This window comes from Moschus berezovskii, chromosome 12 (genome assembly GCF_049115385.1).
Source record: "Moschus berezovskii isolate FMDL1 chromosome 12, NW_MosBer_1.0, whole genome shotgun sequence".
Lineage (NCBI taxonomy): Eukaryota > Metazoa > Chordata > Mammalia > Artiodactyla > Moschidae > Moschus > Moschus berezovskii.
This window is the reverse complement of record NC_142471.1, coordinates 27179348-27197058: the sequence shown is the minus strand read 5'-3', so window position 1 is coordinate 27197058 and position 17711 is coordinate 27179348. Positions and strand designations below refer to the sequence as shown.

General features: G+C 51.0%; 1 protein-coding gene across 3 annotated transcripts in view; it reads left to right on the top strand.

Annotated features, from left to right (window-relative positions):
• Positions 1–375: 375 nt before the first annotated feature.
• LRRC20 (leucine rich repeat containing 20) overlaps positions 376–17711 on the top strand; it is a 74397-nt gene continuing 57061 nt past the window's right edge. For 2 of the 3 annotated variants that reach the window (XM_088841941.1, XM_055425548.2), the window contains exons 1-2: positions 376–483; positions 6362–6506. In XM_088841941.1, the coding sequence (XP_088698067.1) occupies positions 6425–6506 (82 nt within the window). In that variant the 5' untranslated portion in view covers positions 376–483; positions 6362–6424. The remainder of the gene's footprint in view (positions 484–6361; positions 6507–17711) is intronic. The other variant, XM_055425549.2, reaches the window with a different exon arrangement.

Below are 17711 nucleotides of genomic sequence, written 5' to 3'. Positions count from 1 at the left end.
CCTCTAAAAACCTGAATGGGCGCCTTGAGGCATTACGAGAAAAGCTTCCTTGTCCCCATCTCCCTGATCTGGCTAGTTCAACTCTGCTCCCTTGAGAAAAACAAACCCGGACACTCGGTCTTATTGATCCTGGAAACTGTTGAGCATTCGGTTCTAGACTTCGGCCATCCAGAGCGTTTTTGCTCCAGAAATCGAACACAAAGCGGATCCACCCTGCCGACGCGAGCGCGCGGGCCGCCTTTCCCGGCGCACCGCTGCCGGGCGCGACGTGGGGAACGGCACGCTGATTGGTTGCACCAGGCAGCCTGCTCCCGCCTCGCGGCCGCTCCTGCCACAGCTATTGGCCAAGCGGCCGCGCGCTCGGACCCCGCCGCCCCTCGAGCCCCTCCCGGCCGGCTTCAGCTAGCCGCTGTTGCATGGGGCGCCGCCGGCGGCCGAGGGAGCGTGACTGCGCTGCGCAGGGCGCTAGGAGGCATTGTCGCCGTAAGTGGAGCAGAGATCGGCCCGGAATCGGGCACCACTTTCGTGCCCTGCAAAGTAAACGTAGTCTGAGGCTAAGTGCTGGAGGGGCTGGGGGAGAGAGGGAGAGAAATGTCCCTGTTTCTGGAGAGTACCCTCCCCTCCCCCAAGTCACCCGGTTGAAGGAGCATTGGTGCACCAGTTGCGACTTCTGCATTGCCAAGGGGCCTGGCGCCAGGCCGCTTCTGGCTTGCAGACTGCGGCTGGACCGCAGCTGGCTCGGGGGAGCGGGCGCCGCGGTACCAGGAAATAGGGAGCCTGGGGAAGCCGTTCCAAGAGGGCCTCCGTTCCCCGTGGGAGGCGCCCCTGTTCGAAGAGGCTACTGTAAATTTCGTCCCTGAAGCCACACTTTCAGGATTTGCTTCCGCTCTGGGGAACTGCCTGTCCCAGAACGTGCTTCTCGGCCTCGGGGTACCGCGGGAGTCCCCGGCCATCGGCGATCGCCAGCGTTCTACCCCTCTGCCGGCTTTATTCTTCCCAGTCCCCGCCTGCCGAGCGAGCGGAGGGCCGGCGACGAGGAGCCATTGGCTGCGGGCGCCGGGGGGTGGGGAAGACGGTGAGGCGGGCCCCTAGAGCGAGGCTTGGGGACCCTGCCCTGGCCACTGGGCTCAGTCCTGGGAGGTGCGGCCCGAGGATGCTTAGATGCCCATACAGAAGCGTGCACCGGGCTCTGCGAACTCCGTGGCTCAAAAACAGGGCGGCTAGCCCGTCGCGTTTTCGCTCCGGCGGGCTTCTTCCCTTGGGTGGAGAAGTGGGTCAACTCTGTCTGGCCTCGAGTGGGCCTTCGGGGCTACTTGGGTCCGATCCAGCCGAGTGCTTATCACTTCTCCAGTGGCTCCTTAACTTGGCGAGGTCCAGAGGACCCGCTGCAGCCAGTGGTGGGGGGAGCTTGCACTCATGGCGCAAGAAGCTCCAGTTGCCCTTCAGGGAGGCTGCCAGGCTCTAAAGTTCCCAAGTGACCACACCAGTAACTAAATATAGGAGCAGCTGGTGCGCACGGGGTGTTGCAGCAGCTCCTTTGCACAGATCTCCGGGCTTCAGATAAGGTAGAATTCTCATTGATGAGGGCGGGAGCCCTGTCAGAGGGCTGTGGTCAGTGTTTAAGCAAAAATCATCTCTTCCCAAACCTGTATCCAGGTGAAACCAGATTATAGATACAAGAGGACTCTATTGTCAGCACTCTCAAAGCAGGACAACTTCTTTTCTGGCATTACATTTATTATTTCCTAACTTACCATCTGAAGTGGTTTAAGCACATATTAGTAATGTCTTAGTGTGGGAAGTGCTTAACAGTTTGCAAAGATTTCTCAAAAGTTATGTATCATTTACTTCTCAAAACAACCCAGTGAGGAGGGTGGTATTTCCAGCTGACAACTGGGACTGCTCACAACAGTGATAATTTTCCAAAACTCTGGTTGGATTAGTTGCCTCTCAAAAAACTTCCCATAGTTGCCTGCAGACTTGTAGGATGGGCTCCAGCCCCCTGCCCCAGGAATCGAGGGACAGACTGGCTACCTCTCTCCCTTTTTCTCTTGTCATTTTGGGTTCCTCTGCTCACCCCCTGCCTCTGTTCCTTCTTCCTAACCATGCCCTGTGCCCTCATGGCAGAGGGCACACTTGCTCTTCAGGCTGGCATCGTGACCTGCAGCATGTGGCTCATTCCGCCTTTTGTCGTTGAGTCTCTCTTACCTGATGGGTAGCTTATCCTGGCCCATCTCCTGTCTCTGCATCTCTACTCCTCCAGTGTGGGCCTTATAGAAGGGCCCAGGACACGTTTGTTAGATTAAACATTTCTTAGGAATAGTGCACACTCTGAGGAAAGAGGAGTTGAAGAGGGATGTTTTGCTGTGACAGCAATAGTGTGAGTATGAGTTTGGACCTTGTGCTGAAGGGTCTCCAGGCTTTAGAGCACTTTCCTTGAAGTTTTCTAAGGCTGCCCTCTGGTGCTTGGGATCCCAAGCCCAGAATAGACCTGTGTGGGCTGATGGGTCCTGTTTATCTCCTTTGGGACACTCTGATTTTCAGCTACCACTTTCCCTGCCTGTGGGGTTGACCAGATGTCTCAAGGAGCCCAGAACTTGGGCCTGTGGGGTTGACTTGTCCTGGGGCGCTGTGGTTGGGGTCTGGTTCCAGCAGTGCTGCCTTGCACACTGATTGCTCCCACTGGCTAGCATGATCTTCCTTTCATGGAACTGAATGAGCACGGACAGTCAGAGTGGTGGTGCTGACACGAAGATTTTGGTTGACTCAAATTGTTTGTTTAGTCAGGGGCCCCTCATATCCTAGGGCGGCCCTGCCTATGGGGCTTCACACTTAGTGAAGAGTGGGCCCATGCCTTTCTCCATCACTCATGTGTGACTCAGACAATTCTCTATTTTTCTTTAAAACAATTTAAAACCAAAGAAATGCAGTTTGCTTTATTCCACCCACACCCCCCAACCCCTGGCCCAACCCCTTTCTCTGCCGGCTCATGTTACATGCTCAATAAATTCTTGCTACTTTTTGGTCGAAGAGGTCCGGTGTTGGGTTGATGCTGAAAGGAGCTGTCAGCAAAGTTGGGCAACCTTGTAGGATCGCTTTTGGGGACACACTGTAGACTCTGATCATCTCAAGATTGTTCTTCCTTCAATTCTGGGGCCCTCCTACCCCATCTTGGGCCTCATACTCATGTGCTCCTGTCACCCTCCCATCTCAGCCCTGCCTATGCCAAAGAATAACAGGCCTTGGTCACCTGACCTGCAAGAGGGACTGTCAGCTGGACTTTGTAAGGAATTCTTTCTTGGTGGAGGGGTGGTTTTAGGTGAAGGAAGCGTGGTTTCCTACCCAGATAGTGGAGTGGTGCTTTTAGGCAGTTGGAACCTCGTGGGAGTCTAGGGCATATTTGTGCTGTATGCAAAGCATCCTCTGGAATGTAAGGGGCCTCTTCTAGTCATTTGCTTTGACAGCCAGATTTTACAGGCTGTTCCTGTTCCTGCTTTGAGGTCCAATCTCTGACCCACATTATAGGATGTCTGAGCTTGCCACCACCTGGTGAGGTTTTTGACTAGTTTTTGATCAATGGGTTCTGACTTAAGGTGCTACTGCTCCCACCTGATGGCATCTGGTAGAAATTGGAGGTGTAGTGCCTGATTGAAAGTAGTCAGCCTAGCCAATCCCACCAGGATTAGCACAGACCCTGGGTAATCTTGGAGATTTACCTTCCCTTTACCTTCTTTTGTGAGGCCAGGATTGCCTTGGTGATGTTCCTTAGAAAAGCCTTCCTCATCAGAATCATAAGTCAGAGCTATTTCTTATATTTCCTTCCTCTCCATGCTTTTGCCCTGTACCTTGTGTATGTTAGTTGCTCAGTGGTGGAGTAGCTTTTTGTGACCCCATAGACTGTAGCCCGCCAGGCTCCTCCATCCATGGGATTTTCCAGGCAAGAATACTGGAGTGAGTTGCCATTTCTTTCTCCAGGGGATCTTCCTGACCCAGGGATCGAACCCAAGTCTCCTGCATTGCAGGCAGACTCTTTACCATCTGAGCTACCAGGGAAGCCCTAACCTATGCTCAATACATGTTTGTGAGTATTGATGATGAATATTGGAGATGAGTAAAGAAGGGAGAATGGTATGTAGGAAGAAACCTAGTCTGGGAGTTAGGAGGTTTTTTTGTTTCTATCTGGCTGATTTACATCTCTTCTTGGGTCCTCAGGATTCTCATTCATAAAGGCATTCAACTGAGTCTGCAAGTTTCCAGCAGCATTGCTGTGACTCAGGCTTAGGAGGATGATCTTAAAGGTAGCAGGGGGAAGGTGTTGAGTCTGGTTTGCCATAGTCTGAACTATTGCCTACTGTTCTACCCTGGCACATCTTATGCAAATTGCCCACCTGGCCTTGCTATGACTCATGACCCTTCTATTTAGACAGTATCTTTGTTGTAAGAGTCGGTTGACTTGTATTTAGATTTGAAACCAAAATGATGGCTGTTGATCGATGTCAGCACTGGGGATACCAGCTGAGCATGTTTTCAGTGTGTGGTATAAAGTGCAGAAGGAAAGCACAGTATATATCTGCTCCATGTCTTAAGTTGCCTGCAGGCCAATCGGGGGACAAGTATGTATATTTTTAAAAAGCTCAGAAATAACCCAGGTTTGTGCTAAATCTTTAAGTGCTACAGAAACTCAGGGAGGAGAGAGAGCTGAGGATTGGGGCAATCTGGGAAGATTTCCAGGAGGTGGAGAGATGAGAAGTTACTCATTCCTTAAAGTAAGAGTCATATGGATATTTAACTGGGATTAGGTGCTGGCGTCACGTCTGCCTGTGCCCTGCTTCATCCTTTCAGCTAGCGTTTAGGAAGTCACTTACGTGTCCTGAGCCCTGATCTAGAAAGGTATGTATTTTTTGTTCCATCCTCATTTGAACCCAGGGTGGTAGGTATTACTAGATCTCTTACTCAGATGAAGAAACTGGGGCTTGGAGTAGTTAAGAATCTTTCCCAAGGCTTCTCAACTAAGAAACACCAGAGCTGGGCATTAGGCCTGTGTATATCCTTGGCGAGATGCAAGCACACACTGAACTCATCACTGACTCTCCCTGGGCAGCTGAGTGGGCTTGACTGGGCCTCACTGTCCAGTTGAGCTCATGTGGACTTTTCCTTGGTATCTGTTGGCAGCTCTGAGCAGTACCCTCACCTGCTTCTCTCTGCCCTTCACATTGTCCTGTCTTTAACTCTCAGATGTGTTCATTAGAGCTCCTTGAGCTGTCTGTGGATCTAGGATTGGGAGCCAGGAGCGAAAAAGGGCAGTGACCTTGGCCTCAAGTTCATTTTCTCCATGGGGTGCTGCCTCTGGCAATGTAGGTGACTTTTGTAAAGAAGAGAGCACTGGATATGGAGTTCAGTTAGATTATTGCCATTTACTTACTTTGACCTTGGCCGGGTTCCTTGAGTCCCTCTCTCTGCCTCAGTTTCCTTCTCTGTAATAAAAAGGAGTTGGAGGCATTTCCTGAGTCCCTTATGTCTTCAACACTTGATCATTTTGATTGTGTCCTCATCCTTTTTTTTTGGCCTGCCACACAGCATGTGGGATCTTAATTCCCAGACCAGGGATCAAACCCACACCCACTGCAGTGGAAGCACGGTGTATTAACTGCTGGACCACCAGGGAAATCCCATCATCACCCTTCTTCAAGCCTCTTCTCTCCAGTGATCCAGTCTCCCTTCTCTCATTTTCCTGCCCCTACTTTCTTTTCCCCTGGGGTCTTGCCGATAAACTCAGCATCAGGGTGACAATTAGCTCTGCGACTAAAACTGTAACCTTCCCTCCTTACTGCCTCATGGGGAGGGAATTCTTAGAGACCACCCACTCTCTAAACTGTGAGCTCCGACCCGGCAGAGATCTTGTGTCCCCACTTCCCGCTTGCGGAAGGAGCCTGGCGAAGGTGGATGAGGAGAACTGGGAGCTGGAGAAGCGGACAGGGCTTTGAGGCTGCGGGATGGAGGGACAGGTGTCTCTCCTTGCACCTGGCTGCACCCTGCCTCCTCCCCACTGCCCTGCCAGTTCAGTGAGTCACAGGCCAGCGCACACCAGAGTGCTCACACCTGCCTGGACACGGGTTGAGGTCTTGGCGAGGTCACACATGTTAACCCTCCCAGGAAGCTGGTAGGGCCAGGCTGATGGGCGGATCAGCTGCTCTGAAGGCTGAGCTAGATGTCGCCTGGGCTCTGGGCCCCTCAGGAGGAGGTGAGTGGCCTGGGGTCCTTCCCGCAGACTTCCTGTAGCCTGGGTCCTCAGGGGAGGAGGGTCAGGGGTGAGTCCTTGGCTGATTGTGGGTGGGCACTTCATGGCCCTGTGTCTTCCCAGGTGCAGGTTCCTTTGTGAGCAGCAGACCAGCCTAGTGGCTGGCGACAGGATACCCGCATCTGCATGCTGAGGAAGATGGGTGAGGCCGTGGCCAGAGTTGCGAGGAAGGTCAACGAGACCGTGGAGAGCGGCTCTGACACCCTGGGTGAGTGAGGGCATGGCTTTTTCCAGCTGCAGGGCCCCTCTCCGTGGTTTATTGAATCAGGCTGGAAATCAGATAGAAGGAGAAGGTGAAATACACAGTATCAGTATGCACCCTTCGGCATAAAGTGCAGTGTTCCATGGTTCCAAGTGTTTATTGTAGTTGTGTTCAGTTTGCATATATGGGGTCCCAGTATAAGACATGTTTCTTGCTATGGGTCATAATCAAAGAGGTTTGGAAAGCACTGAGTAGGGGTGTCATCTGCTGGGAGCCTGTCTGCTTGTCCTCAGACTATTGACAGCTGCAAATATGTATGTGCCCTTGGACCAGGTGATGGTCGATGACACTCCAAGTAGCCCCAGGACGTGCACAGGTGTCTCATGAGTGTGACCTTGCTGAATCTTCACAGCCTCCCCCTGATGGATGTAACCCACCAGGCATGACTAGCCACAGATTTCAGATGAGGAGATGGAGGGGTGAAGGCCAAGTGGGCTTTTCCAGGTCACCCAGCCAAGAGGCCCCTTTTCACTCCACTGTTTTAATTGAATCATGTCATATATTGTTGAACTGGTCATAGCCTTTTAGCCCATGTAGCTACCCTAAGGCTGTAAGCACATAGGCAAACCATCCCATTTACTTGAATTCAGTAGGTATTTATTGGGGATTCTCTGGTGGCTCAGATGGTAAAAAATCTGCCTGTAACGCCAGAGACTTAGGTTTGATCCCTGGGTTGGGAAGACCCCCTGGAGAAGGGAATGGCAATCTACTCAAGTACTCTTGGCTGGAGAATCCCATGAACAGAGGAACCTGGCAGGCTATAGTCCATGGGGTTGCGAAGAGTTGGACATGACTGAGTGACTAACTCGTTCACTTTCAGATATTTATTGACTTACGCCATATATGTGTGTGTGTGGTCTGTGTGTGTGACCCGCTGGGACGTAAGTGCCCCCTTGGAGTCACAGGTGTGTGGCAAGAACACAGAGGAGGTGAGTGCAGACCTGCCCAGGGGATGATCGTACAAGTGGTTGGATTGGGATTTGAGTTGGGCCTTTGGCACACAGAGAGGAATTTCACCAGCAGGTAGGCATGTGTGTTCTTGTGTCTGTCTGTCTGTCTCATGGAGGAGCATTTCCAAGAAAGTTACTGCTTGAGAGATTGGGAAGGTAGAGGGTCTTAGGGCAGGGGGTGGCCCAGAAAGTAGAGGGATACTCAGCCTTAGAGATGTACTTGGTCACCACCTCTTCCAGAAAGCCCTCAGCCCTACCCCATCCAAGCTCTACCCCTTGCTTCCTTCCCCTTGCTTCCTCTGGAGCACTCATTCAGTGTCCCTGGAGGGCAGAGATCCTGTGTCTTTTGTCCCCCACCTGCCAAGAGCCAGAGCAGTGTCCAGCACTTTGTAAGCACATAGTGGTGTTGGTTGAACTGAACAATAGTGAGAGAAACATCTCTGCCAGCAAACAGACTTGAAGATAGGCATTGGCTTTTTTTTTAAATTTCATTTATTATTAAAAGTTATTTATTTATTCGTTTATTTGGCTGTGTCAGCTTTTAGTTGCTGCACGTGGGATCTTTGGTCTTCATTGTGGCATGTGGGTTCATGTGGCGTGTGGGATCTAGTTCCCTGACCAGGGGTCAAGCCCAGGCCCGCTGCATTGGGAGCGTGGAGTCTTAGCCCCTGGACCGCAAAACTCGGCCTTTGGTTTGGGAGGGAGGCCAGGCAGAGACCTGTGTGGGGTGGGGGAGGGGATAGCTTTTGCGTGGGGAGCTGAGGGCTGTGGGCCCTCAGGAGAGGAACCCTGGAATCCTGTGCTGGTCACTTATGTGGTTGCACTTACCTGAGTGCTCAAGGCTCTCCTCCACTGATATGGCCTGGGTTTGAACCCCCAGTCTGCCACCTACTAGCCTGCTCTCTTAGCAGATTGCTTTACCTCTTGGAGCCTTGATTTCTTCATCTATAAAATGGGGGTGGTAATTGTGCCTCCCTCATCAAGGTGGTAGGAGCAGTTATTAAATGCCAGGCATCACTGTCAGCACTTTACTGGTTTTGACTCATTTAACTCTCACAACTATAAGCCAGAGATGATATTAATATCCACATTTTACAGATGAAGAAACTGGGGCATGGACATTTTTTATGCAGTGTTTCTAAGTGTTCCCTAGCATTGGGTATTTACCTTGTCTCCTGTGCTGTATTTCTTTTGAAGTAGGAGCTTCGGGACTTCCCTGGTGGTCCAGTGTTTAAGACTCTACCTTCCAATAAAGGGGGTGTGGGTTCAATTCCTTGTTGGGGAAGTAAAATCCCACATGCCAAAAAGGTGAAAAAAAGAAATGAAGTAGGAGCTTCCTCTGTTTAATAGATGCTGGAGCTGAGGCTGAGGGTGTGAATGACCTGCTAGTGACACAGCTGTTTAGAGGTGGAGCCAGGTTCAGCACAGCTCTGAGTAGCCCTGCCCTGCCTTTCCCATGCACCCCTGCTGCCCTCACTGTGGAGAGGGGGCGGCTAGGAAGAGGAGAGCTTGCAGACCCACGTAACCCTCCTCCCTCCTTAGGCTGCCTCTCCTCTCACACTGTTTGGGAACCACAATCAGCCTACCTTGTCCTTTGAAAGGAGGAAAATAATGAGAGTCTAATATCTGCCTGGCCATTTACGATGTCTTAGGTGGTAAGGAGAAAGGGGCCACCCCCATGGGCTATATCTGCTTACGTGCAAACCGTGGACCCCACTCTAGAGCTTTCACAGTGGAATCTCAGAAGGTGGGTGTGATGACCTACATGTTAACATGAACTCTGTATGATTCTTCCCTGCCTTGAATTTTGGGAACCACTGGCTTACTATTTACGATCTAGAACTGTCTTTACCTGGCATGTTATAGGGGACTGGCTGGAGGTTGGAGGTGTTATCTGGGTAGGTCTCTAGATATCTGTGTGCGTGTGTGTGAGAGAGGGAGAGACAGAGAGAATGAATATGAACATGGCCTTGATCCATCCCCAGGGAACTGAGGGGCTAGGCTGGGTGCTCTGAGATGACCAAGTGAGGATTTCAAGACCCTTCTCCCCTTCCCCTCCAGCCCTCCCACTCTCCTCCAGTCTCGCTCACACTTGGGCCACTTTTCTCCTGTCTCACCAGCAGATGGCACCCTGTTACCAGCCGACCTGGTGACAGGCAGCTGAGCCCGGGGCTTGGCCAGGCTGTCGCAGGGTGTGAGCGCCTGGTCCCGACAAGGGCTTCCCCGCCCAGGCCAGCTCACCCTCTGTGTCTCCAGTCCTAGCTGACTCCGCAGCCATCTGATTTGGCGGCTCCTTTCTTGAGCAAGGGTGCTGAGGAAGTGCAATGTCAGGAAGCACTGTACATACTCCCTAGATCAGAATAACATCTTCCCTTGGGTCAGACGCTGCCACCGGCTCCTTTGTCAACAAATACACAACGAGCACATACTATATGTGCCTTCCCTGGAGGACTCAAGTGCCCCAGAAGTGCCCAGTCTAGAGGGGGAGGCGCACGCACACACGCATCCTGAGGGAGGGGCGCAGCCAGGGCTTGTGATGGGAGCAGTCTTTCTTGCCCCAGGAGGGGCTTGTGGGTCTACAGTTCCTAGCCTAGAGCCCAGGAGGCTGGTGGTGTTCGTGGGGGAGGGGTGTGTGTTTTGTGTTTTGCTGCCGTGTCACCTGGCCTGGAGAGTCCTGAGGGTCAGCTGGGTACAGGTTTGCTCTGAAGGCGTGGAGTGGGGAGCCGGCTTTCACAGGGCAGCCCCCAGCCTGGCCGGGACTGCCTATCTGTTTATCATGAAGGCTGGAAGCTTCAAACCTGCCATCCTCTACTTCTTGCCTCTCAACTGGGGAAGCAGGCTGGCGGCGGGGGCGGTGTTTGCCAGGGGAGGAGGGGTAGCCCCTGCTGCTCTCCCCACTCTGTTTCCTAGACAGTGTGATGTGAGGGGGTGACTTGAAGCCTTCTGCTTAAAACTCCACCTCTAGACTTGATCTCTCTGGATAGGGGGTCCTGGGAGGCTGAGAACTGACCTCGATCCTCCCCTCCCCTTTAGACCCCTGAGCAGAGGGCTTTTCTCCTTGAGGGCTCAGTGCTTACTTGAAATGGAGGCTTTGTATCCCTCGGTGGGTGTTTCTCAGTCTTGGCACTGTAGACTCTGGGGGCTGGATGATTCTTGGTGGGGGGCTGACCCGTGCCTCGTAGGGTGTTCCGCAGCTTCCCTGGTCTCTACCCACTGTATGCTAGTAGTCCCCTCTGCTGCTCTCCCTGCAAGCTGTGACAGGCCCTAACAAGTGTCCCCTGGCAGCGGAACTGCCCCCACCGAGAACCACTGCTCTAGGAGGTCATGCCTGTAAGTTGTTGAGCCTGATGGCCCGTACAGTCAACTCTGCTGTGGCAGGACTGGAGCCAAGTGGAGTGTGGTTGGTGAGCTGAGGAGATGATGGGAGCTCTGTTTTGTGGGAAGGGCTCTGATCCAGAAACCAGGAAGCTGGCGTTCTGGATCTCACCCTAACCCCAACTATGGGCCAGTCTCCTGTCTGTAAAGGTGAGGCTCCAGCTCTGAGCCTTTGTAGTTCTGTCTCTTTTAAACCCTCATTGGCTTCCGTCTGCACAGAGGGTAAAACCCAGGCTGGTACTGCAAACCTGGGGTTGACTGACATCTGCCAGTTTTTCCCACTGCACTTTGGGCCTCTCAGGACTCCTCTCATATCCAGCCAGATTGGCCACCTTTCGGTTCCTTGAAACTCCTTCCAGCTGCTTTGCGCATGCTGCTTTCTTTGTTGGGATGCTGTTCCTTGTTCTTCATGGCTGGGCCCTTCTCATACCTTAAGTTTCAAGCCAAATGTTTCTTGTTTAGAGAGGTTACCCTGGCTTTCTTTTCTAAGTGGCCTTCACCCAATCATTTTTTTTTATTGGAGGCTAATTACTTTACAATATTATATTGGTTGGTTTTGCCATACATTGACATGAATCCGCCCCGGGTGTACATGTGTTCCCCTTCTTGAATCCCCCTCCCACCTCCCTCCTCCCCATATCCTCCCTCTGGGTCATCCCCGTGCACCAGCCCCGAGCATCCTGTATCATGCATTGAATCTGGACTGGTGATTCGTTTCACATATGATAATATACATGTTTCAATGCCATTCTCCCAAATCATCCCACCCTCACCTTCTCCCACAGAGTCCCAAAGACTGTTCTATACATCTGTGTCTCTTTTGCTGTCTCGTATACAGTGTTAAGGTTACCTTCTATCTAAATTCCATATATATGCGTTAGTATACTGTATTGATGTTTTTCTTTCTGGCTTACTTCACTCTGCATAATAGGCTCCAGTTTCATCCACCTCATTAGAACTGATTCAAATGTATTCTTTTTAATGGCTGAGTAATACTCCATTGTGTGTATGTACCAAAGCTTTCTTATCCATTTGTCTGCAGATGGATATCTAGGTTGCTTCCATGTCATGGCTATTATAAACAGTGCTGCAATGAACTTTGGAGTACATGTGTCTCTTTCAATTCTGGTTTCCTCGGTGTGTATGCCCAGGAGTACGATTGCTGGATCATATGGCAGTTCTATTTCCAGTTTTTTAAGGAATCTCTACACTGTTCTCCGTAGTGGCTGTACTAGTTTGCATTCCCACCAACAGTGTAAGAGGGTTCCCTTTTCTCCACACCCTTTCCAGCATTTATTGCATGTAGACTTTTGGATAGCAGCCATTCTGACTGGTGTGAAATGGTATTTCATTGTGGTTTTGATTTGCATTTCTCTGATTATGAGGGATGTTGAGCATTTTTTCATGTGTTTGTTAGCCATCTGTATGTCTTCTTTGGAGAAATGTCTGTTTAGTTATTTGGCCCATTTTTTGATCACCCAATCATTTTTCTTAAAAAAAAAAAAAAGCTGTGAAAAGGTATACATAAGTAGCGAAGTTCATAAGATCATATATGCTTAGTTTAGCAGACATTTATAAATGAATACTCATGTAACTACTACCCAAGTCTAGACATGGAATAGTGCCAGAATCTCCAGAAGCCCCTTCTACCTGAGAGGTAACCACTCTCCTAACTGTTGTGATGAGCTTTTCCTCCCTTTCTTTAGTTTGATCTTGTTCTTTAGTTTTTGGCCCTTGGATTCTGGAGAGAGCAGGATGTGGGTGCTGGTGGTGGGGGATCAGGAGGTCTTGTGTCAGCAGGATGTGCTAGTGGAGAGAAAGGGGTGAGGTGAGACCCTGCTGAGGGGTTGCTGTGTGAGGGTATCATTCAGGGGTAAATAATCACTATGGGAAGGAAAGCCAATAGAGCTTTCAGAGCACTTACGGGTTTCATTAGCACTGAGTTGGCACAAGGCAGTAGCCTGTGGTGCAGAAATGCAGGGCCTGGGCCTGGGCTGCCCTTCTCATTTCAGAGATGATTGAATGATGTTAGCCCAGCCCAGCATGCCTGTGGCGTCTTGGCTGCTTCTGAAGTGACCCAGAGAGATGGACACAGACGGCCATATCCAGGTGGGCGGGACTGAGCCCACTGTTCAGGCAGGCAAGGAGGGGCTCAGGTAGGGGTTTCTGGCTATCCTTTTGCACCATGCCACGGTCTGGCATTGCCTCTTTGTGCTCAGATTGGCATGGACTCATTGGGGGCCTTTCTGGAGCTCCAGCCTTGTGTATAAAAGGGGCTGTGGAGGGAAAGGGAACAACTTAGTCTTGGAAGGCAGCTCTTAAGATGGAGAGAGAAACATGTTCTGTGGCTCCAGCCTGGGTGTTTGCGCTCTGAGAAATACTTTTAAAACTGTATATGTTTAACTTGGGAGTGGGGGTTGGGCTTCCCTGGTGGCTCAGACGTTAAAGAATCTGCCTGCAATTCAGGAGACACGAGTTCGATCCCTGGGTCTGGAAGATCCCCTGGAGGAAGGCTTGGCAGCCCATACCAGTATTCTTGCCTGGAGGATCCCATGGACAGAGGAGCCTGACAGGCGATAGTTCATGGGGTTGCAAAAGAGTTGGCCACAACTGAGTGACTAACACTTTCACTTCACTTCAGAGGGGTGGGAGGAAGGCTCCAGAAGGAGGGGTACATATTTATACATACAGCTGATTCACACTGTACAGCAGAAACTAACACAACATTGTAAAGCAATTATAATCCAATTTAAAAAATCTATATATGTTTAACCTAAAACAGTAAGTATTACATGTATCTCGTGCACAAAGCACAAGACCCAGAATAAACAGAGAGACTAGGCTTCTTCCCATCCTGTCCTCCGGTCCGCTGGTCCCCCAGCACAGTGTCTTGTGGAACTAGAGGGACTGTTATGATGTTACCCTGGCTGGCTCTAGAGTGCTAGAGATGAGGATGGGTCCTGAGGTTGTTTCAGTTTATAGCAGTGGTGGGACAGGATCCCAGAGCCCTTTAGTTGTGGCTCAAGTCTCTCTACTGGGGGGGTTCCTGAGTCCCCATCTCAGAGGAAGCAGCTCTAATGGCCAGAGCCCCACCCCTTCCCTCCCAGCCGTGCTGCAGACCTCAGACTTCTGGAAGGAGGGAGAATAAGGATTGCGGGGGGTGGGGGTCTGTGGTGGACATTCTCAAGCATAGCCCACCTGTTCCTTGAGTCCCTGTTTGCTGTGATGCTCCTGACACAGTGCTGGTGTGCAGAAGACATGCATTGAGTGGGTGGAGTAATTCCTTCATCCTGTGGGTGCAAATTGCTATCTTCTCCCCTTAGTTTTCTGTTCATTGCTCCATCTACAGAAACCACCCCAGCTATGAGAGCCAGTCCAGTGATGAGGGGCCTCCAGGGAAGCCTGGTGGGACGTGGAGTCTCAACACAGTGGGGACAGTGGGACCTAGGTGGTGTGGTGACCTGTGGAGATGCTGCAAGTCCTGGAGATGGCCGCCGGGCAGCCAGCCAATTGCATGGCGTGTCAAACACTTGCAGAACCTAAAAGTGAACTAAATAAGGATGAGTTCCCCTTCTACTGTCTTGAGATGTGTACACACTGGGGGATGGTTTAGCATACGTGCTGAGGGGGTTGCACAGAAAAGGCAGCATTTCAGCTGCACCTAAAGGATGGAGCAGGTTTAGGGATGTAGGTGTGGGACGGGAGTGTGGAGCAGGGTGGTCTCAGTGAGTGTGTCTGAGCAAAGGTGGGGCGGCATGCAGGTAGGTGCTGGTGATGAGAACAGTGAGACTGAGACACGGGAGAGCCAAGGGAGCTGAGCGGGGAGGGGAGGTGGAGGGTGGCTCAGGTCTCAGAAGGCCTCGAATGCCACCGTGAGTATTCCTCCAGTGACGCTTCTATCTTACACGGAGTTAAGTTCTAAAGAGAGCCTGAAAAGTGATCGTCAGAGTCAGAATGACTCATGACAAATAACAGCAAGCTTCTGTGTATTTTTGGGTTTTTTTTCTGGTTGCATGGTGGTATATGCCGGATTTTAGTTCTCTAACCAGGAATTGAACCCATGCTCCCTGCAGTGGAAGCATGGAGTCTTAACAGACCACCAGGGGAACCCCTGAGCTTACAAGAATTTAATACCCACAGCTCATTCAGTCCTCACAGCCGCCCTGTGATTTAATCGGCACTCAGCCTTAGGAGGTAACTACTGTTATTGTCCCCGTTTTCCACAGGAGGAAACTGAGGCACAGAAAAGCTAAGCAACTTCTGCAAGTCTGAGGAATTGCGCCAGGTGCTGAGACTGCAGAGCCCACGTTCTTACCTTTGTGTTCACTTGCAGCCTGGGGCAGACTATTTTGATGGTTGGGGACCAGGTGATGTTGCTGGCTTTGGAGAACACACCCTGATTGTAGGAAACATGTCCCTTCAAAAACACTAGGGTCACACTCAGCATCTGAGCCCAGTAAGTTAGATAGGGGCTCCATCTGCTGGTCTGAGCAGCAGTGGGGGCCCCTGGCAGGTTCTGAGCAGGGAGTGGCACAAGGTGATCCGGGCTGGGTTCTGGTGGAGCACTGCAGGGCATAGGATGGATGTGAGATCATGGAAGGGATAGCAAGGAAGAGGCATTTTTCATGGCTGGGCCTGTGCTGGCGTGGTCTTGACATGAGAGAGGGAGCTGGCAGGAGGGTGTAAGGAAGGAGAGGCTGTGGACGGGGCTGGGCAGCCGACCGGTTGTGGGGGACATACATAGTCATGATGTGACTGAAACAGGGACACCTGGGCTGTTTGGGTGGATGAGGGAACTCTGATGAGTCGGGGTCCCCAAGGACATCCCTGAAGAAGCACACAGCAGGGAAGTCAGGGCAGAAGTGCTGCTGCCCCAGAGAGGCCCTACTTCTGGTATCCCTGACAGCCCCAGTGTATCTGTCATCCTTCCCACCAGGACAGACCAGCAGGCGTCCTAAGAAGCAGGTGGTTAAACAGGCTGCCTGGCTGCCCTGTGTCCTTGGCACTGGGAAATGCATCTTTTTGAAGACAAAGAGGAATATCCTTTGAAACCACATGGATCATTATGCAGCTTTAAAAAATGTATGTTGGTAAAAAATGAAAATGTTCTGCTCAGAAGGATAATCAAATAGATAATTTTGTGGCATCAAAAGCTTGCATTACTCAATTTTTAGTCTTGGGGAGGTGATTTAGCAAAGTTGATTTAGAAGGTTATTAAAATGAAATGCTTTCAGAAATGCAAGCATGGCTCTGGCTGACAAGACAGCTGGGAATCGGGGGTGGGGGGGGTGGGGGGATGAGACAGGGGCCTGGCAAAGCCAGTCCTGTTGGAATGGAGCCCTGACACATCCCGAGCTGTAAGTGTGGTGACCCAGGCTGAAATGAGTGCTCTGTGTTTGCCTTTAGATGTTAGGAAATTGTAGTTTATTCAGAGCTGTTTAATTATGAGCTGCCTAATTGGCATTTGCCTCATCGTGGTTGACTGTGTTTTGTTAGGATACATATTTTTGTCATGCTCCAGTTTGTCCCCAGAATTTTATAATTCTGTCAAGTTCATTTTGGCAATATGTATTCACTGTGTATCTGTCTGTGTAAGGCTCTGCAGAGGATGGAAAAGTGAGAGGAGGAGGGGGGTGCTGATTACTGAGCTATTGCAGATGTAGCGTTATTCTATGCACTTGCTGGTCTTGCTCCCTGGATCATCCTTTGCCCAGATCTTTGCATGCCCTACTCCTTCTTTTTAATTCTTATCTCAGCTAAATGCCACTTCCTCCAAGAAGCCCTCCTTGACCACCCTAATGAAGTTGCTGCCCTTGCCTCTGTCTCAGTCACCTGCTCTCCCACTACACTAGTTTATTTATTTTTTTTGAGAGCAGTGTCACTGCCTGACATTCTTTCAGTATTTGCCTCTGTATTTACCACTCTTCTCCCCAGACTGGCATGTAAGCTCTTTGAGGCCAGGGACTCTGTTTTGCTCATCACTGAATTCTCCCTAGCATGTAGTAGATACGCAAGAGATCTTTGTCACGTAAATGATTGTATCTGATATTCTCAACAGCTCTGGACAGGTGGTGTTTTCACGTCACTCATAGAAAGGGGAAACTGAGGCTCCGAGAGCTGCAGTGGTTTACCTGGATTCTCACAGCCAGCAAATCTTATGCTGGAGTTTGAACTTCAGTCTGTTGGCCTCTCCTGCCTCAGTGGGATCTCATTAATCCTTGCTCTCAAGGAACTCTCCACCCAGCCATGAAGAGTGAGACATACACGTTAGCCATTCCCACAAAAGACACACAGGTGAGGTGCCCTGACAGGCGCAAACACACAATGGGGACTTAAGGGCAGGAGCAGTTCCATCACGTGAGGATGTGGGCAGAGGCTTCTTGGAGAGGTGACATTTAGACAAGACCTTGGAACATGGTGTTGATGGGAAAGAAGGATTTTGAGGATAGGGAAGCATATTCTACTTAATGGGAACAAAAGCACCAGAAATCCAGAGGTGGGAAAATAAAGGGAGTTTGCCAAAAACAGTCTGGGTCAGGTGGAGGGTGGCAGTAGAGTCTCAAACAGGGTACCTAAGAGGGGAGGTTGGACCCGGATCCCTTGGTGGGAATGCCAGGATGCAGAGATTGGGTTCATCCTGTGTGACTGGGGAGGCCTGCAGGTTCTTGAATGGAGAGAGGTATTAAGGTGATGGGGGTGGAGGGCCGGGGGCAGGGTGTGGAGGCCAGGGAGAGAGATTCCTCCGTGAGAAAGCAGCCATGGTCATGGTCAAGATGGATTTCAGGGTTAGTGAGCTGGTTTCTTTCAACTAACCATAAAACCATAA